The sequence below is a fragment of the Chelonoidis abingdonii genome, chromosome 2, assembly GCF_003597395.2.
Source record: "Chelonoidis abingdonii isolate Lonesome George chromosome 2, CheloAbing_2.0, whole genome shotgun sequence".
Classification (NCBI taxonomy): domain Eukaryota; kingdom Metazoa; phylum Chordata; order Testudines; family Testudinidae; genus Chelonoidis; species Chelonoidis abingdonii.
This window is the reverse complement of record NC_133770.1, coordinates 119,785,713-119,801,926: the sequence shown is the minus strand read 5'-3', so window position 1 is coordinate 119,801,926 and position 16,214 is coordinate 119,785,713. Positions and strand designations below refer to the sequence as shown.

The 16,214-nt window shown below is 45.6% G+C and overlaps 1 protein-coding gene across 2 annotated transcripts in view; it reads left to right on the top strand.

The window, feature by feature from the left end:
- LOC116816388 (palmitoyltransferase ZDHHC11-like) overlaps positions 1-16,214 on the top strand; it is a 103,282-nt gene that overhangs the window by 71,116 nt on the left and 15,952 nt on the right. For both annotated transcript variants that reach the window (XM_032765564.2, XM_032765563.2), the window contains exon 9: positions 5,596-5,704. In XM_032765564.2, coding sequence (XP_032621455.1) covers positions 5,596-5,704 — 109 coding nt within the window. The remainder of the gene's footprint in view (positions 1-5,595; positions 5,705-16,214) is intronic.

Here is a 16,214-nt window from a genome sequence, read left to right as displayed (position 1 = left end):
TCCAATCAAAACCTTGAGTTTTATTGGATTTTAAATTTTTAATTACAACTTCAACTTCCTCTGCAACAATTTGCCTACCAAGAGCTGCCACATCATCCCCAAGAACTGAAGTAGTTTCACAATTCTCAAATGTCTGTTTGTAAGTGCAGGATTTGGATGTTCTGAAACATACAAAGTGTGGAAAATGTTTCAGAAATCTGTTTTTATGCCAGTTACTAAATCTCTTTTTATTTCTAATCAGAGGGATGGCTGATTTATCCTGTTTCTTTTTTAACTTTCTGACTAAAAGCGTATGAGTTTTATTGTCCTTTTCATAATATTTTTGTTTAATGTTTTTAAGTGTTTGCTCATCCTTACCTGTTTGTAGCAGGTTAATCTTCCCTCGTATTGGAATTATTTTCTTATACTCTCTTTTAGATCCTGTAGACTTACGTTTACCTTTGAAAACAGAAAGTTCTTTAACCAAACTCTCTTCTTCAAGAGTTCTCTGAGGGCTGATGTGTAATTTAAGGATCTCCTTTATTATTACCTTTCAGCATCCCCGAGAACATCTTATTCATCCCCTTCATTGTCATTTTCTTCTGTATATTTCTGGAAATATTCTAGCTTTTTAATTCTAAGCTGGGGTCATAGTACAAAGCTCTATTTAGTCACCAGGCCTTATTGTTTTTCCTCCTGCATGCCCTGTGTGTATATTCGATTGATCCAAAGTGGGACTAAACACCTTGTTAAAACCCCCTCTAGAATAGTAGCCCTTTCCCAAAAATTGATTTATAAAGAAAGAAGCTTGTCCATGATAGGGAGCATGTTCATTGCATAAATTGAGAAGTTTTACCATTCAAGGACCCCTTAATTAAGATACATCTGTTCTCTGTATCTATGAGCTGTGCTGAGACAATAAAAGGGAAGTGTTTAACAAAAAGCATTGCCACCCCTCTTCTGTTAGATTGCCCCACAGAGACCTATGGTATCTGTGTCCAAGAAGTATTCAGATATTTATAATTTTTCTTTGTTTCCTGTAAATAGATTGTACTAGAAACATCTTTTTTTCAGTGATCAGAATCCCTTTTCCTTTGATTCTTTCATCCACCTAATGTTCTCATTACATTAATAAACTCACCCATGAGTGCCAAATCTGCTCTCACTCAGTATATTATCCTTTGTTAAAAGCAGTGAGACACCCCTGGCAGCCAGATGCCATGTCTCCATTATATTAGCTCCTCTTCTTTTAGATAACATTTTAGATAGAATGCCCATCATACACACAGTGATTTTAAAACTCCCACATATATTGCTTTTCCTTTAACATCTGTATTATTGCATCCTGAGTTTGATTTACCATAAATTATAAATTCTGAGCCCTAACATTTGTATTAATATCTTTTCTATTAAAACATATACAGTACTTAACATCTGTCTGTTCTCTTGTTCTCTCTTTTTTAATATTCTTGTAAAAGAACTTAATTTAACACTGTGAATGTAATAATGTTTCCAGACTCTCCTGCCTTTATCATGCAGAGCTGAAATTGTTGGATCTTCTGCTTGAAGTAGAATGGGAGCTCTTATTAACTGTGTTTGCAGTCTCATAAATTCCTATCTCTCTGTATACTTTAGAGTGACCAGATGTCCGGATTTTATAGGGACAGTCCCAATTTTTGGCTCCTATTACACCCCACCCCTGTCCCAATTTTTCACATTTGCTGTCTGGTCACCCTAGTACAGTTGTAAGGTGCTGCCAAATGGATAAGGAGTCCTGGCCCTGAATAGCTTATATTCTGGTAAATGTAGCATGGACCAGTTGATATAGCACTGGACTGTATGCTGGGAGACATAGGTTTTACTCCAAGCTTTGTCATGAACTTGCTGTGTGACTTTAGGCAAGTCACTTAACCTCTCTGCTCTTAAGTTTCCTCATCTGTAAAATGGAGATAATAATAATGGGATAATAATGCTTATCTGTGCTTTGTGGATGTTTTCACGTCTATGGATGACACAAACTGAATGGCCGGTTGTTGATTTTAGTGGTGCGATAATAGAGAGGGAAGCCCCACCAGAAAGACATAACAGGGGTGGGGTTTTTTGTGTGTAATTGTTTAATGCTTTTATATAGTAAACATTTGATTTAAAGTTCTACAAATTATGGCATTTCCCCTTTTGATAGCTAATTCTCTCTGTGCTTAGAGAAGAATTGGAACTTGTTTTTAATTTACAAAACAGAAAAAATATGGAAAAATTCTAGAATCAAAGTTTTGATTTCATTTATTTGTGCCACTTGAATTTCCACTGGTCCTGACTCTTGCAGTGCAATGCTACTGGGAGTGGATGGGTCATTACACAAAGTAAAACTATTTCCCCATGTTTATTTCCCACCATACTGTTCCTCTCACCTTCTTGTCAACTGCTGCAAGTGGACCATTTTGATTACCACTACAAAAAAAGTTTTTTTTTTCTCTCCTGCTGGTAATAGCTCACCTTAACTGATCACTCTCATTATAGTGTGTATGGTAATACCCATTGTTTCATTTTCTTTGTGTATATATATATATATATATATATATATATATCTTCCTACTGTATTTTCCACTGCGTGCATCCAATGAAGTGAGATATAGCCCACGAAAGCTTATGCTCAAATAAATTTGTTAGTCTCTAAGATGCCACAAGTACTCTTGTTCTTTTTGTGGATACAGACTAACAGATCTGCTACTCTGAAAACCTGAAATATAACTCCTGTAGGCTTGATTTAACTCTCCGATGATAAGATGCAACAAAACCTGAAGCAGCATACTTAGGGGATGAAATAACACTGGTATTTTGAAGAATTATTGTTTCAGCTGCTTGTAAAAATTAAAACTAATTGGTCATTAACAACATGAATTATATAACAGCCTGGTGTTCAGAGGTGTGTGCGCAAACATGCTCTGTAATTAGGCATATGTAACTTCTGTGTCACTGATTTCAATATCAAAATTAACTGCTATTTTAAAGTTGTTGGTTTTTTTAAGGCATTTTCTTTATCTTGAGGCTTGGAAAGTATTCATGACAATCCAAATATTTTGTATTGGCTGCCTTTGAACTGTTAATTGACTCAAGCTATAGCTAAGCAACAGAGAATAACACTAAAGGAAGACTGCGGTTTTATAATGTTAACTCTGATGTAATGTTCTCCTGCAGCAAAAGTACATGTAAGAGCAGAATGCTGTGAAACCAGGTATTTTCATAGCACGTTCTGTGTCACGGGATTTAAACTAACCTTGAACTTCTCCACTAAACTAAACTGGTTCACAGTACATGGAAAGATGGGAGTTGCCCTACCAAGTGGGGAGTCAGTGCTAATTAAGGCAACTCCCATCTTTTCATGTACTGTGTATTTATACCTGGCTACTGTATTTTCCACTCCATGCATCTGATGAAGTGGGTTCTAGCCCACAGAAGGTTATGCCCAAATAAATATGTTAGTCTCTAAAGTGCCACAAGTACTCCTCATTGTATCGGCTAAAACAGACTAACACGGTTATCACCATAGTTGCCAACTTCCTCCAGTGCCAGTGGGTGCCCATGCCCCCTCCCCTGGCCCCGCCCTGACTCCACCCTTTCCCCGTCCCCATTCCAACCCCATCCCCAAAGTCCCTGTCCCCTCCCTGCCCCCACTGGATCCCTTCCCCAAACCCCCACCCTGGCCCTGCCTCTTCCCCTCCCTGTGCACTGCATTCCCCCCTCTCCCCTCCATCTCTGCCCTGAGAGTCAGCTGTTTTGCAGCACTGGGAGGGAGAGGGGAGAAGCAGGATGCGGCAGTGCGCTCGCGGAACAGGTGGAGGCAGGGCCGGCTCCAGGCCCTAGTGCGCCAAGCGCGTGCTTGGGGCGGCATGCCGCGGGGAGCGCTCTGCCGGTTGCCAGGAGGGCGGCGGGGGGCAGACGGCTCCAATGGACCTCCTGGAAGTGTGCCTGCAGAGGGTCTGCTGGTCCCGCGGCTCCGGTGGAGCATCCACAGGCACGCCTGTGAGAGGTCCACTGGAGCCGTGGGACCGGCGAGTGGCAGAGCGCTTCCCGCGGCGTGCTGCCGTGCTTGGGGTGGCAAAATGGCTAGAGCCAGCCCTGGGTGGAGATGGAGGTAAGCTGGAGCAGGGGGGGGAGGGGCGGGGAGCTGCCGGTGGTGATGAGCACCCACAAATTTTTTTCTGTGGATGCTCCAGCCCCAGAGCACCCACAGAGTCAGTGCCTATGGCTACCACTCTGAAACCTGTCTTCTAGAAGAGAGGCATATGGGTAATGGATACCCCTAACAAAACTACTTGTTTAAAGAAATGTTACTTCCTGTATTGTATCCCACAATCAAGGAAGTAAAGATACCATACTTTTAACTGTACTTATAAAATTACATTATATGAAATTTATCTCTGATCAGGGAAGTGTCTTTGCAGTGGGAGAACTGCAAAGATTTTTACTGGTAGTATTAAGATGTGGTACCGCAGAGATCTTCTCACAATCCACTGTTCTGCCTGATTCTGTTCTGCATCACTACTTCCAGTAAGATAGGAATTGGAGCTTTCTGCTAAATTGCTGGCAGCGTATCTCTGTGGTGAGGCCAGCGGAGGATACTATATGTGTTGTGGTACTCTCTGTGCCTGTTGATCAATTTGTAAAGTGGATGTAACGCCTCCATAGGGTGTTAGGAAAGCACTTCAAGATCACTTGAGGAAAGATGCTCTAAGTGCGAAGCAGCCAGATTTTTCAAACTGAATTACCTAAATTATCCAGGTACATAAGTGTCCTGATTTTCAGAGTTAAACATTCACAAGTCTTGCTGACTTTAAGCAGAAATATTTGTATTTAGCAGCTCTGAAAATCAAACATCTTACAAGAGACCATAAATATGGATTTAAGTGCTTAACTTTAGGCACCCAGTTCTAGAAATATTGGCCAGTATTTTCCATAATATTAGAATTTCCTCTCTTCCCTTTTGTATATCTAGCGTGCAGTGGCCCTAGAAATGATCATTTTAATTAGTGGCCTCTTGTGCTGCTGCTCTCCTATTAAGCCTATCTTATTCTTTCACATTTATAGCAAATGGTCAATTTCCACATGAAACTTCTTCCCTTTTTTTGGACCATTGAATCATATTGCCAGAGAATGAAAATGAGGAAAATCAAGTGATTCATTTTGCCATGACAAAGACCTTTCAAATCAGCCATTTCAGAAATTAAGATCTAGTAAAGATATTTTGTAATTTTGGGTTTAAAAGATTAAGTTGACTTTCTCTCAACTTAGTTTTATACATCTAATGATGAGTTAGAAGTAAAGGAAGGTTCCTTTTAAATTGTGTTTTAAAAGGCATTTGTTCTTACAGACTTGTTACATATTATGCAACTCTGGGATACCAATGAAATTTTACTGTAGGCACTGAGAACCTTTTAGCTACAAAGTAATAAATACCCAGATGCTTGCACATAAGCCACTTTTCACAAATAAGGGTTCAGTCTTGTCCTGCACAGAAAGTAAATAGAAGAGTTGCTTGATTATAGAGACTGTAAAATCAAGGTGAAATTCAATTCTTAGCTGACATTTCTTTTTATTTCCTCTTGCTTTTTTTTCTAGTACTCTACAGTATCAGGAAACTGGACAGCTCTCCATTAAACACCCAAGCATCATCTGTACTGAAGCATCTGATATTGCTTCTTTTACCAGTTTGTCTCCTGGTCTAGAGGTAATGATGATACATTTATTACTTACAAGCAAAAATATACCATTTTATTTTATCAGCAATGAATCTTACCATCAGAATTCAGACCATCTTAAAAAGATGCAAGCCATGCAGAGATAAAAGAGCAGGCACGGACTGTACTAATTTTTAGCACAGTCAGAACTATAAATGTAGCGCCTAATCCAGTGCCCCAACCTCCACTTTCAAAATGTTTACAGCTGAACACAAGACTTTTAATTAGAGAGATGAAAATCAGTTAATAAAATTACTGGAGTCTCCTTATGAAATCCTTAATGTCATTATCCTCTCTTACAATTGCATCGGAAGGCTTTTGGAGAAATTGGCAGTCATAGTAATTCAGCAAAAAGACATCCTAATAAGCAGAGATGAACTTTAAATTATCCATAAATAGCTTGATTAGCCAGTAAACAATCTTACCCAACCAGAGCAAGGTGGGTAATTAGATGCTTTGATTACATTGAAATAATATTGTTAAGGTTACCTGTTACTGTCCTCCGTGCATTCTCCTTTTTTGTAAACCTTCTAATTAAACTGCAGAATTTTCTTTCAGTAATATTTTTATTTATAGCTAAATGTTTTAGATCGAGGGACCCTAATTTAAAACTTGTCACCTAATTGATCCCTCTGTCATTTGGATTAGCATATGCCTTTGATCTAACTCAGGGGTTCTCAACCTTTTTCTCTTTGAGGCCCCCCTTGATATGCTATAAAAACTCCAGTGCCCAGCAAGGGTACGGGTGGAGGGACTTGGGGCTCCGGGATGGCAGGGGGGATCCTTGGGCATAGGCATAGTTTGACTTCTATTTGGGGGCGGGGGAAGGGATGGCAGGGCTGCCCTGCACAATGTGGTCCAGGAAAGGAGTGCCACTTCCACTCCCTGACTCACCTCAGCAGGCCACCCAGGGGTGATACAACCAAAAAATATAACTCAAAGGGGAGACTCAGTTCAAAAAGTTTGAAAACCACTCAGGATGTAGGGAGGGGGTAGCTAGGGGCTGGGCAGGGGGTAGCTCAGGATGCAGGGAGGGGGTAGGTAAGGGCTGTGTGCTGGGAGGGCTCCTCCTGCGGTGGCTGCATCCCAAAGGCTCTGCCGCCCTGGAGCCGGGTCCCCCCAGCCAGGCAGCTCTTACCGGCTGCATGAGCAGTCAAAGATGTCTGGGAGCTGAGGAGCACCCACAACCCTGGGCACCAGCAGCAGACGGGGGAATGCCACAACTGCCTGCTCCATGGCACCACCAGCCAGAGGAGCAGCTGCCCTGCACTGCCTGGCTCTGACTTCTGACCTATGATCTGGCCAGAGTATGGGCCCTGAAAAGGACTGGGGAAGAGGAGATGGAGGGAGATGCCCCTGGGACTGCCCCACTCTGGGTAAGGCACTGCAGTTTGTGGGGGAACACCGGGGCTCGGGGCTTCAGCCCTATGCTGATCACAGCTTCAGCCTGGGAGGTGCACTCTGAGGGGGGGACGTCGGGGCTCCCCTGCTGCTCCCAGCTTCGGCAAGGGGCACCGGGATTCCCAGCTTCAGCTCTGCGCTGCTCCCAGCTTAAACCAGGGTGACACCAGGGCTCCTGGCTTCTCCTCCACACCACTGCCAGCTTCAGCCCTGGGTTGGGGAATATGCCAGGGCTCCTCTGCTGCTCCTGGCTTCAGCCCTGGGGGGGAAGTGCCAGGGCTTCCAGCTTCTGCTCCGCGCCACTGCCAGGGCTTGGGGCACCAGGTTTCAGCCAGGGGGTCCTGCACTTCCCCTGAAAAGTCTTGCGGACCCCCAGGGTGCCACAGACCTCCAGTTGAGAACCGCTGAGCTCACTGATTTACCTGAGAAGCTTGGGGGGGGGTGTATACATGCATGTGCATAATGGGCTTTCCTTTTGTTGCAGTATTAGTGTAATAGCAAGGATGAGGAGAATAGTCTTCTAGAGGCTTAAACTGATCTATATTTTCCTGTGGATTATTTAAAGAAGATACAGACTTATCTGAAGCCTGGGGGCAGGGCTATAAGTATTTTAGTTCAGGCATTACGTACAAGAGAGCATACGATACTTGGCTGCTGGTGAATACATAAGGTGTATGGCAGAGTGTCTCCATCTGCCCAGAAGTGCACCAGAAGAAAAATAATGACCATCCTATGCATCTGTGTTCTAAGGTGTGCCTTAAAGGTGTGCAACAGGCAGGAGCATTCTGTATAGTTCATTTTGAAAATACAGATGTGTAAGATGTTGCCTGTGCTCTTTCTGTACCATAAATTCCTTCAGTGGCATCTTTTTGGAGCACAGGTGGCTGTCTCTCCATTGGTAGGTAACAAGTAAGTAACCAGGGTGTCATATCACTTGCTTTTGTCTCTCAGGAAGGAGGACAGGGACCATGATCTGGCAAGGACGTCAGCAGAACCTATACTACTTCAAAATATTGAGACGTAGAGGAGGCATGAGAAGTGGTGTGAAATCTTATTCTAGATGGGATGAGCTGCAGGAGAGGAGACTCCTGGACCCAGCTGTGTGAGGGGACAAAGAGGAGGCAGGTGTTGGATAAGAAAGTGTTAAAGCAGAAGCAAAGAGAGAGGTTGGCACAAGTCCATGTAGGGTTTTAATAAACGGGTGGGTATTTTGAACTGGAGCCTGAAATGAATGGGGAGACAGTGGAACTATTTGAGGAAAGTGAGGAGATAAAGTGGTGCTGCTTTGTACATGAAGAATAGGAAAGCATCCGCCGTCTCTGGGCTGGACTCGGGAGAGCTGGGACTTGGGTAGGCCATGGCGAATGGAGTTGCAGTAGTTATGGCGATGACATGGGTGAGGGTTTCAGCAGAGGTGGAGTAGAGACAGTAGCATACATGAGCATTGTTGTGGAGGTAGTGATTTGTCTCCTGATTGAGATAAGTCAGTCATGGCTTCAGGTAAATGCAAATTACTTCAACTGGAGTAAGAAACAGTCGTAACAAAGTGAACTAAGTTAGCACAGCATTAGGGCCCTTATTCTATACTGCAGCAAGTCCACTCCATCCCTGTATTCATTCTCCAACTCCAACTGCAGATAACAAAGACTTTTAAGATCTGGCACAATCTGTTAAAGGGGTGAGTAACTGGCTAGTAAGTCACCACAGTGATAAGGCAGATTTTCAGGAGAAGAAGGGAGTTCAGAGTCTATGATGATTCCAGAATTACGGACAACAAAGGTACATGGGAGGCATGAGTTGAGCAGGACAGGAAAGGAGGTGGAACAGTGGTTGAGTTCACCCTTCTTGCCACAGAGAGGAACTGCTGTCTTTGAGCTGGTTAGCTTATAGAATTAGAGTCTGGACATATTACACGCTGGTTGGTACAGCCTTTAGAAAATTTGGATATAAGGCACACTGCACATAGAGGCTATTCTTCAGGGCTTGCCCTCGACCTCTAGTCCTCACCCAACAGAAAACGCTTGACAGCACCAGAAAATGATGAAACATTTAAACTATATGGAAAAATTACTGACTGGACACCTTCATTGGGGTACTTGTTGCACAAGAAACAATTCATGACATAAAAATAACCGTGATCTGATGAGAACCCAGAATTTTCAGTAACAAATGCCTGTCAGTGTCCTGGCCACAATAAAACACTTCAACCAGTATCAGAGTGGATAGTAAGGTGGAAAAAACACAGAACTCTCCTCTGCTCTCTGGCCTTGCTTTTCTTTGGTCTTCATTGAATAATGGGGAATTGTGTGGCTCCTACCTACAGAGGGTAAATTTACAAATTTAAGTGCCTGGGACCAGTATTTCCTTGGGGTCTGCAAACTGTCCTTACGTTCAGATTAACATTTGAGAACATTTGCTGATCTTCATCTAACTTTATTTCAGATTGTGGTTGTGTCCAAAGGGTGCTAGACACTTTCCAGACCCGAGAAGAAGACACAATCGCTGCCCTGAAAAGTTTACAATCTGGTGTGTTAGTTTATACATAGTTTCTAATTTTCATCCTTATCAGATGTTAATATTGTTGAAGAGTAATGGAAAGGGAGGAAGGATAAGTAAACAGTCTGTTCGTTGTCATAGCAAACTCATTGTAGATAGTCCCTTTCCCAACAGTTAGGCAAACCATAAAGTGTTCCAGACTTTAGCATAAAAGAGCCATTCATTGTTCACTAATTTATTCACAGCTATTTATTTTTGCAGCCACATGTTTTTCTGATGACTGTTGAGATAAGGAAAGGTAGAAGGCTGTAGACAGCTCTTCTTTGGAATATGTGAAGACTTAAAAAAAAATAATAAAAGAAGAAAAGCATTACAGTAAAAGTGGTAATCATCCAAGTAATACTATCACTTAATTCTTTGTGTGCCAGTTCTGATCTTTTTAAAAACTTCGCAAAAATAAATTCCCCATATATCGATAGGGCTTGAAAAATCCACTCATTCCCTTGCCAGGCCTTTCTCTAGAACTTGATTTTCATAACGATAAGGACCTTTTAGAAAATGAAAATAATTTTCCAAATATCATCTGAATACAACAGATGCAATGCTGTCCACTAGCAGCCCCAGTGTATCTACTATATCAGAAGGGTAGCCGGGTTAGTCTGGATCTGTAAAAAGCGACAAAGAGTCCTGTGGCACCTTATAGACTAACAGAAGTATTGGAGCATAAGCTTTCATGGGTGACGAAGTGGGTATTCACCCACAAAAGCTTATGCTTCAATACTTCTGTTAGTCTATAAGGTGCCACAGGACACGGTATATCTACTGGTGCTCTTAGCTCTGTAAGCAGCAGCTGCGCAAAGATGAGAAGGCAGTGATCAGTTTCACTTCTCCTATTTAGATTCTTGTGGGTAAATTTGTCAGAACTGTCATGAATCACATTGACTTCCCAGTGCTTCTGAGAACAGCCCTGATAAGTTGCAATGGCGGACACTGGTGGTCATGGGCGGCGAGTATCAAAGGCGGGGGAAGGCTAAGCGTACCCAAACTGCCTGCATAGCCCCGCCCACACTCCACTCCAAGACCCCCTCCTGGTTCCCACCGTGCTCTGCTATGGCTCTTGCTTCCCATGTGGCTGAGGCTCTGGGCCAGTGGTACTGGAACCTAGTAGGGGGGGTCAGGGGTTCATAGCCCTCCCACATTTTGAAAGTGGATGGGTCTGGCCTGGCCTGGCCACTTTTCGCCAGGGTGGACCCCGGCCTCTTCCCCCCACAAGGCTCCACCCCGGGCCAAGGCAGCTGTGGGGAGCCACAGCCAGTGATTTCCCTACGCTCCCCTGAATTTCCCCAACACCCCCCCCCGAGTTTTGTGAACTAGTTACATGCCAATTTAGTAACTGTTTGGAAATTTGAATTGAAATTGAAACATTAATACACACACTTTATATCCTTTTAAAGTGTGATAAAATAAGTATCTGAAAAAGTATAATAGATTTGAAAAGTATGAACATAGACTAGCTTCCTTATTGGTCCTGCTTTGAGCATGGGGTTGGACTAGATGACTTCCTGAGGTCCCTTCCAACCCTGACATTCTATACAGCTGTTGTTTTTTATGACAATGTCAGTGCATTCATTTCAGTGATGTTGGCCAACCTAATAATTTCAAATTATGATTTGTAAGCAAAGTCTAAATGAGCTCTCCCTGACAGCTAGTAATGAGCTGGGGGGAAATGCTTCAGGACCAGATTGTATTTGCATTCACACCTAATCTACCTAGGTATCCAGCAAACAGAGCTGTGTTGCCCAAGTGATAGATTTTGGCTGGGGTTGGGTTACAAATCACTTGAATGTGGGGGGTCGGGGGTGGGTAATGAAATGTTGTTGTTCTTATTGTATGGGTAAGGGCAGTAGAACTTACTTAGACCTGTGCTGTTGAAGGCGTCAGGAGAGGTCGGGGACAGTGTTTTGCTTGATGGTCTGTCTGATCACAAGTTACTATTTGACCTGCTCTTTCCACTTTAAGACAAGAGAGCTGATTGGCTCGGCATTAGATAGTCTTGTAAATGACCAATACAGCTGATGAGTAATCAGGTCTAACTTGAACCTGCTGCATGGACGGTGTTTCTGTGGAAGCAGCGTGACACTGACTGAAGCATGAGCTTCCGCCCCTGAGAGTTGAGCTGAAATCACTGAGAGCTGAGTGGGAACCTCAAGAGCCAACATACAGAGGTATCAGTGGTAGGTGGCGCAGAAGGTGACTGCGCAGGGCATTGGCAAACAGACAATGGAGCATGAAGCAGTGGCAAGAACGAAAGGCAGGGCCAGAGCAACAGGAGCAACTGGGCGGAAAAGAAGGTGCCTTGTCTGACACCTGAGGTGACTCATGTGAAAGCACTCGAACTCTGATCCATTGACCAAGGACACACTTGGTGATGGGGTGCGGTGAGGGGAAAGTGGAGGGGCAGTTAAATTCATTTTTTTGACTAATTTTAGTGACTTGCTCATTTTTTTTTTTTGATCTAATTGTGTGACGGAGGAAACTTGATAAATATGGCAAGATGTTTAAAATGCATATTGCCAGGTGTATTCATCGTTGCTATCTTGAGAGGTCAATATGTTGGGGATTTCTGTACTAAACAGTTTATTTATTATAAATTTTACTATAGATGGCCATACTGGTCAGACCAATGGTCCATAATGCCCAGTACCTGTCTTGCCGACTGTGGTCAAGCCAGGTGCTCAGAGGGAATAACAAAAGGTAATCCATCAGGATCAGTCCTTGTTTGGCATTCCCAGCTTCTGAAACAGGCTAGGGACCGACGGAGCATGGGTGTTTCACCTCCCCATCCTAGGCGTGTGAAGAGCCAGGGATGGAGACCTGTTCTTCGCAGGAATTATCATTCTTTTTTTAATCTGTTATAGTTTTGGTCTTCCGAGCAATGCCTGTGCAGAGATTACGTGTTGACTGTGATGTTGTGAAGAAGTATCTTTGTTTTTTTAAAACCTGTCGCCTATTAATTTACTTGGGTGACTTGCTAGTTCTTGGGTCTGTGAGAAAGCACATTCTATTATTTTTCACATCACACGTAAGAATGAGACCTCTAAGTATTGCCCAGCCAGTCTGTCGCTTCTAAGCTGAAATTCCCAGGCATTTAATCTTCTCCGTTCATACCCGTAATCATTTTGGTGCCCATCTCTGTACCTTTCAATTCCATATATATTTTTGGCGACTTGGGTGACCAGATTGCACACAGTATTCACAGGTGTACACATACGATGGATTTATATAGGCAGGGGTAGCAACCTATGGCACAAGGGGGGAGAGGGACGTCAGAGGGGCTGGCGAGCTGGATGTTCAGGTGGCACTCAACTGCTGCAGTGCTGCCATAGCCGGGGGCTTGTGCATTTAATTATTTAAAAGGAAGTGCTTAACATTTTAAGAAGCCTTATTTACTTTACATACAAATAGTTAGTTATATATTATTAGACTTTATGAAAAGAGATCTTCTAAAAACGTAAATGTATGACTGGCACACAAAACCTTAAATCAGAGTGACTAAATGAAGACTCAGCACACCACTTCTGAAAGGTTGCTGATCCCTGATAGAGGCAATATGATAGTTCCTGTCTTATTATCTATCCCTTTCTTAATGACTCCCAACATTCTGTTTGCTTTGTTGACTGCTGCAGCACATTGAGTGGATATTTTCAGAGAACAATCCAAAATGACTCCAAGATCTCTTTCTTGAGCGGTAGCAGCTAATTTAGATCCCATCATTTTGAATATATAGTTGAGATTGTTTTCCAATGTGCATTACTTTTCGTTTATCAACATTGAATTTCATCTGCCGTTTTGTTGCCCAGTCACGCAGTTTTGTGAGATCCCTTTGTAACTCTTTGCAGTCTGCTTTGTCACCTCACTGTTCACCCATTTTTCCAGATCATTTATAAATATGTTGAACAGTAATGGTCCCAGTACTGACCCCTCAGGGATACCACTAGTTCTTCTTCGAGTGATTGCTCATATCCATTCCAGTAGGTGTACGCGCCGCGTGTGCACGCTCGTCGGAAGACTTTTACCCTAGCAACTCCAGCGGGCCGGCAGGTCGCCCCCTAGAGTGGCGCCGCCTTGGCGGCTGATATATACCCCTGCTGGCCCGCCCACTCCCCAGTTCCTTTTTACCGCCATGTCGATCGTTGGAACTGTGGAGCGCGGCATAGCTGTCCTCCACGTCCCTAGCTTCTCCTTGTTCGTCGTTTTTTTCTAGTTCTATTTATAGTTCTAGTTATAGTTAGTGAAGTTTAGATTAGTTGTAGTTAATAGTTCTTGTTGTATATAGTTAGCGGGCTTTGGGCTCTAGCCCTCCCCTGTGCCCGGCGCCAGGCTCATGCCTGGTTTGCCAGGGTTCAAGCCGTGCTTGGCCTGCAAGAAGCCGATGCCCACTAGCGATCCCCACGACGCTTGCCTAAAGTGCCTTGGGGAATCGCATATCTCTGAGAAGTGCCGAATTTGCAAGGCCTTCCGACCAAGGACCAAAAAGGAGCGAGATCAGCGCCTAATGACTCTGCTAATGGAAGCGGCGCTTGACCCTTCGTCCTCGGCACCGAGTGCTGCCTCGGCTCCGGCACCGGACCACTCCAGGCCCGCGAAAACGCCGCGGCACCGTCCTTCTCCGGCGCCCGGCCCCGGGAAAAGACCACCAACGTCCTCCAACCCAGCTAAGCAGGCTCGGACGGAGCACCCGCCGCCGACTCCGGCCGCGACGGCCATGCCAGGGATTTCGTCGACTCCAGGCCAGGGAGATCCGTTGAGTCCGGTCCCTCCCAGCTCCCCGCTAAGATCTGGGGTCGAGCTGGTGGTCCCATCTATGCCCGAGACGTTGTCCTCGGCCAGGGACCTCATCGCATTGACGGAGCCTATGCTGCCCCAACCCCCGGCACCGCCAGTGCGGGTTCTTCAATCGAAGGGCAAGCCCATGACCATGCAAGCACCGTCCCTGGACTCCCCGAGTCAGCACTGATCACCGTCAAGATCTTGGCACCGCTCCCGGTCCCGAGGGAGGTCTCGCTTGCGACACCGCTCGCGGTCCCGGCACCGCTTTCCGCAGCGGTACCGGTCATACTCGCGGCGTAGGTCATTTTCACGCTGGTCCCGATATTCCCAGCACCGCTCGGGCTCGAGCCATCGTTACCGGCACCGTGACTCGAGGAGCCATTCCTAGGCCGGCCGCAGTGGCGAAGTCCTGTCTTGCCCTGGCTTCGGGTAAGGCCTGTGTGTTTGTTGAGGCCTGAAGGGCCTCCCTTGGTGACCTGCGTATAGCCATCCCAAGGCAGGCATAATGATCTATTGGCTTCAAAGGCTTTGTAGCCCGAGGGCAGTTTGTCCCGAAAAACAGGGCCTGGCCCTAAACGGAAGGTCCTGGATGGTGTATTGGAGTTCCGGAGGAAGGCCAGAGAACCTGTAGCCAAGAGACGCCATCGTAACGCCGGAGCCAGCGTCTGGTGGCCGGAGTCTGCAGCATTCCAAAGCTGCCTGCCAGCGAGGTTCTGCCGACTTCTTTCCCTCGTCCGAATGGCGGAAGAACTCTCGGCGAGGCTCTGCGGGACAGCTCTTCTAAATTTGTCCGCCGCCACCAGGTGTTTACGTGAACGGCTGGGAAGAGCTTTGCTGGTTGGACGCATGCAGAATAGACCTTTCCGGCTAACAGGTTCCCTCCACTTGCTTCTTTGAATTGGGAGCCCGGGCTGTTGACCGTGGGCCTCCTCTCATTCACAGACTGAGAGAGGGAACTGGGTTGGGTGAACAATACAAAATTCATAGCCCTTGAAGGAAACCAGTATTTCGCTCCACGCCGCGAGCGGACGGAAGCCGGGAATCTGCCAATGGTCGTGGCATTGGATTGATGGTTGACATGAAGGGAGTAACACGAGTGGGCGCATCTGCGACAGGATGCTACTCTGGGTCTCAAAATCTCGCGAACCTCCTCAGCCTGTAAATTCATTCTGGCGCTATGCGCCTGAGGAGGTCTGGTGTGCCCTCGGCAGATCAAGTGGAGGGAACTAGTAGATGTGGTCCCCCACTGCTTCATCAGGGGAGGAAGGACGAGAAAGCCCCGCAGGAGAGAATCTGTCAGCGGCTCTGCCTGACAATGCCTCTGGTTGGTGATCAGGTCCTGAAAGGCCCCTGAGATGACCTTCTCCTCTGTAGGGAACCGGAGATGGCCGGGAAGAGTGGCCTCCGGACCTGCGTTCGGAGGTGGACGAACGTGGAGGACGCTGAAGGCCCTGGCTTGGTGGATACGCCCAGGGGGTCCAAAACCCTGCTGAGACCATTGCTATCCTGCTGGGTCTCGGGGGAACAGAGCAGCAGGTCTGTCAGCGTACAGGTAGTGCTGTCGTACAAGAGAGACTGATGCCTAGTGAGCGGCCACGGAGGGGCTGACAGGGTGATACAGTCTGTCACTCCTGATGGCGGAGACCTCCTTGGTGCCGGAGACGTGCCTGGCGAGCCATACCGGTGCCCGCGATCGAGACTCAGGACCCTGCCACCAGCGCGGTGCCGGGAGGTCGACCTGGATCGGATCTCGCGGCGAGAACGGCTTCCCGA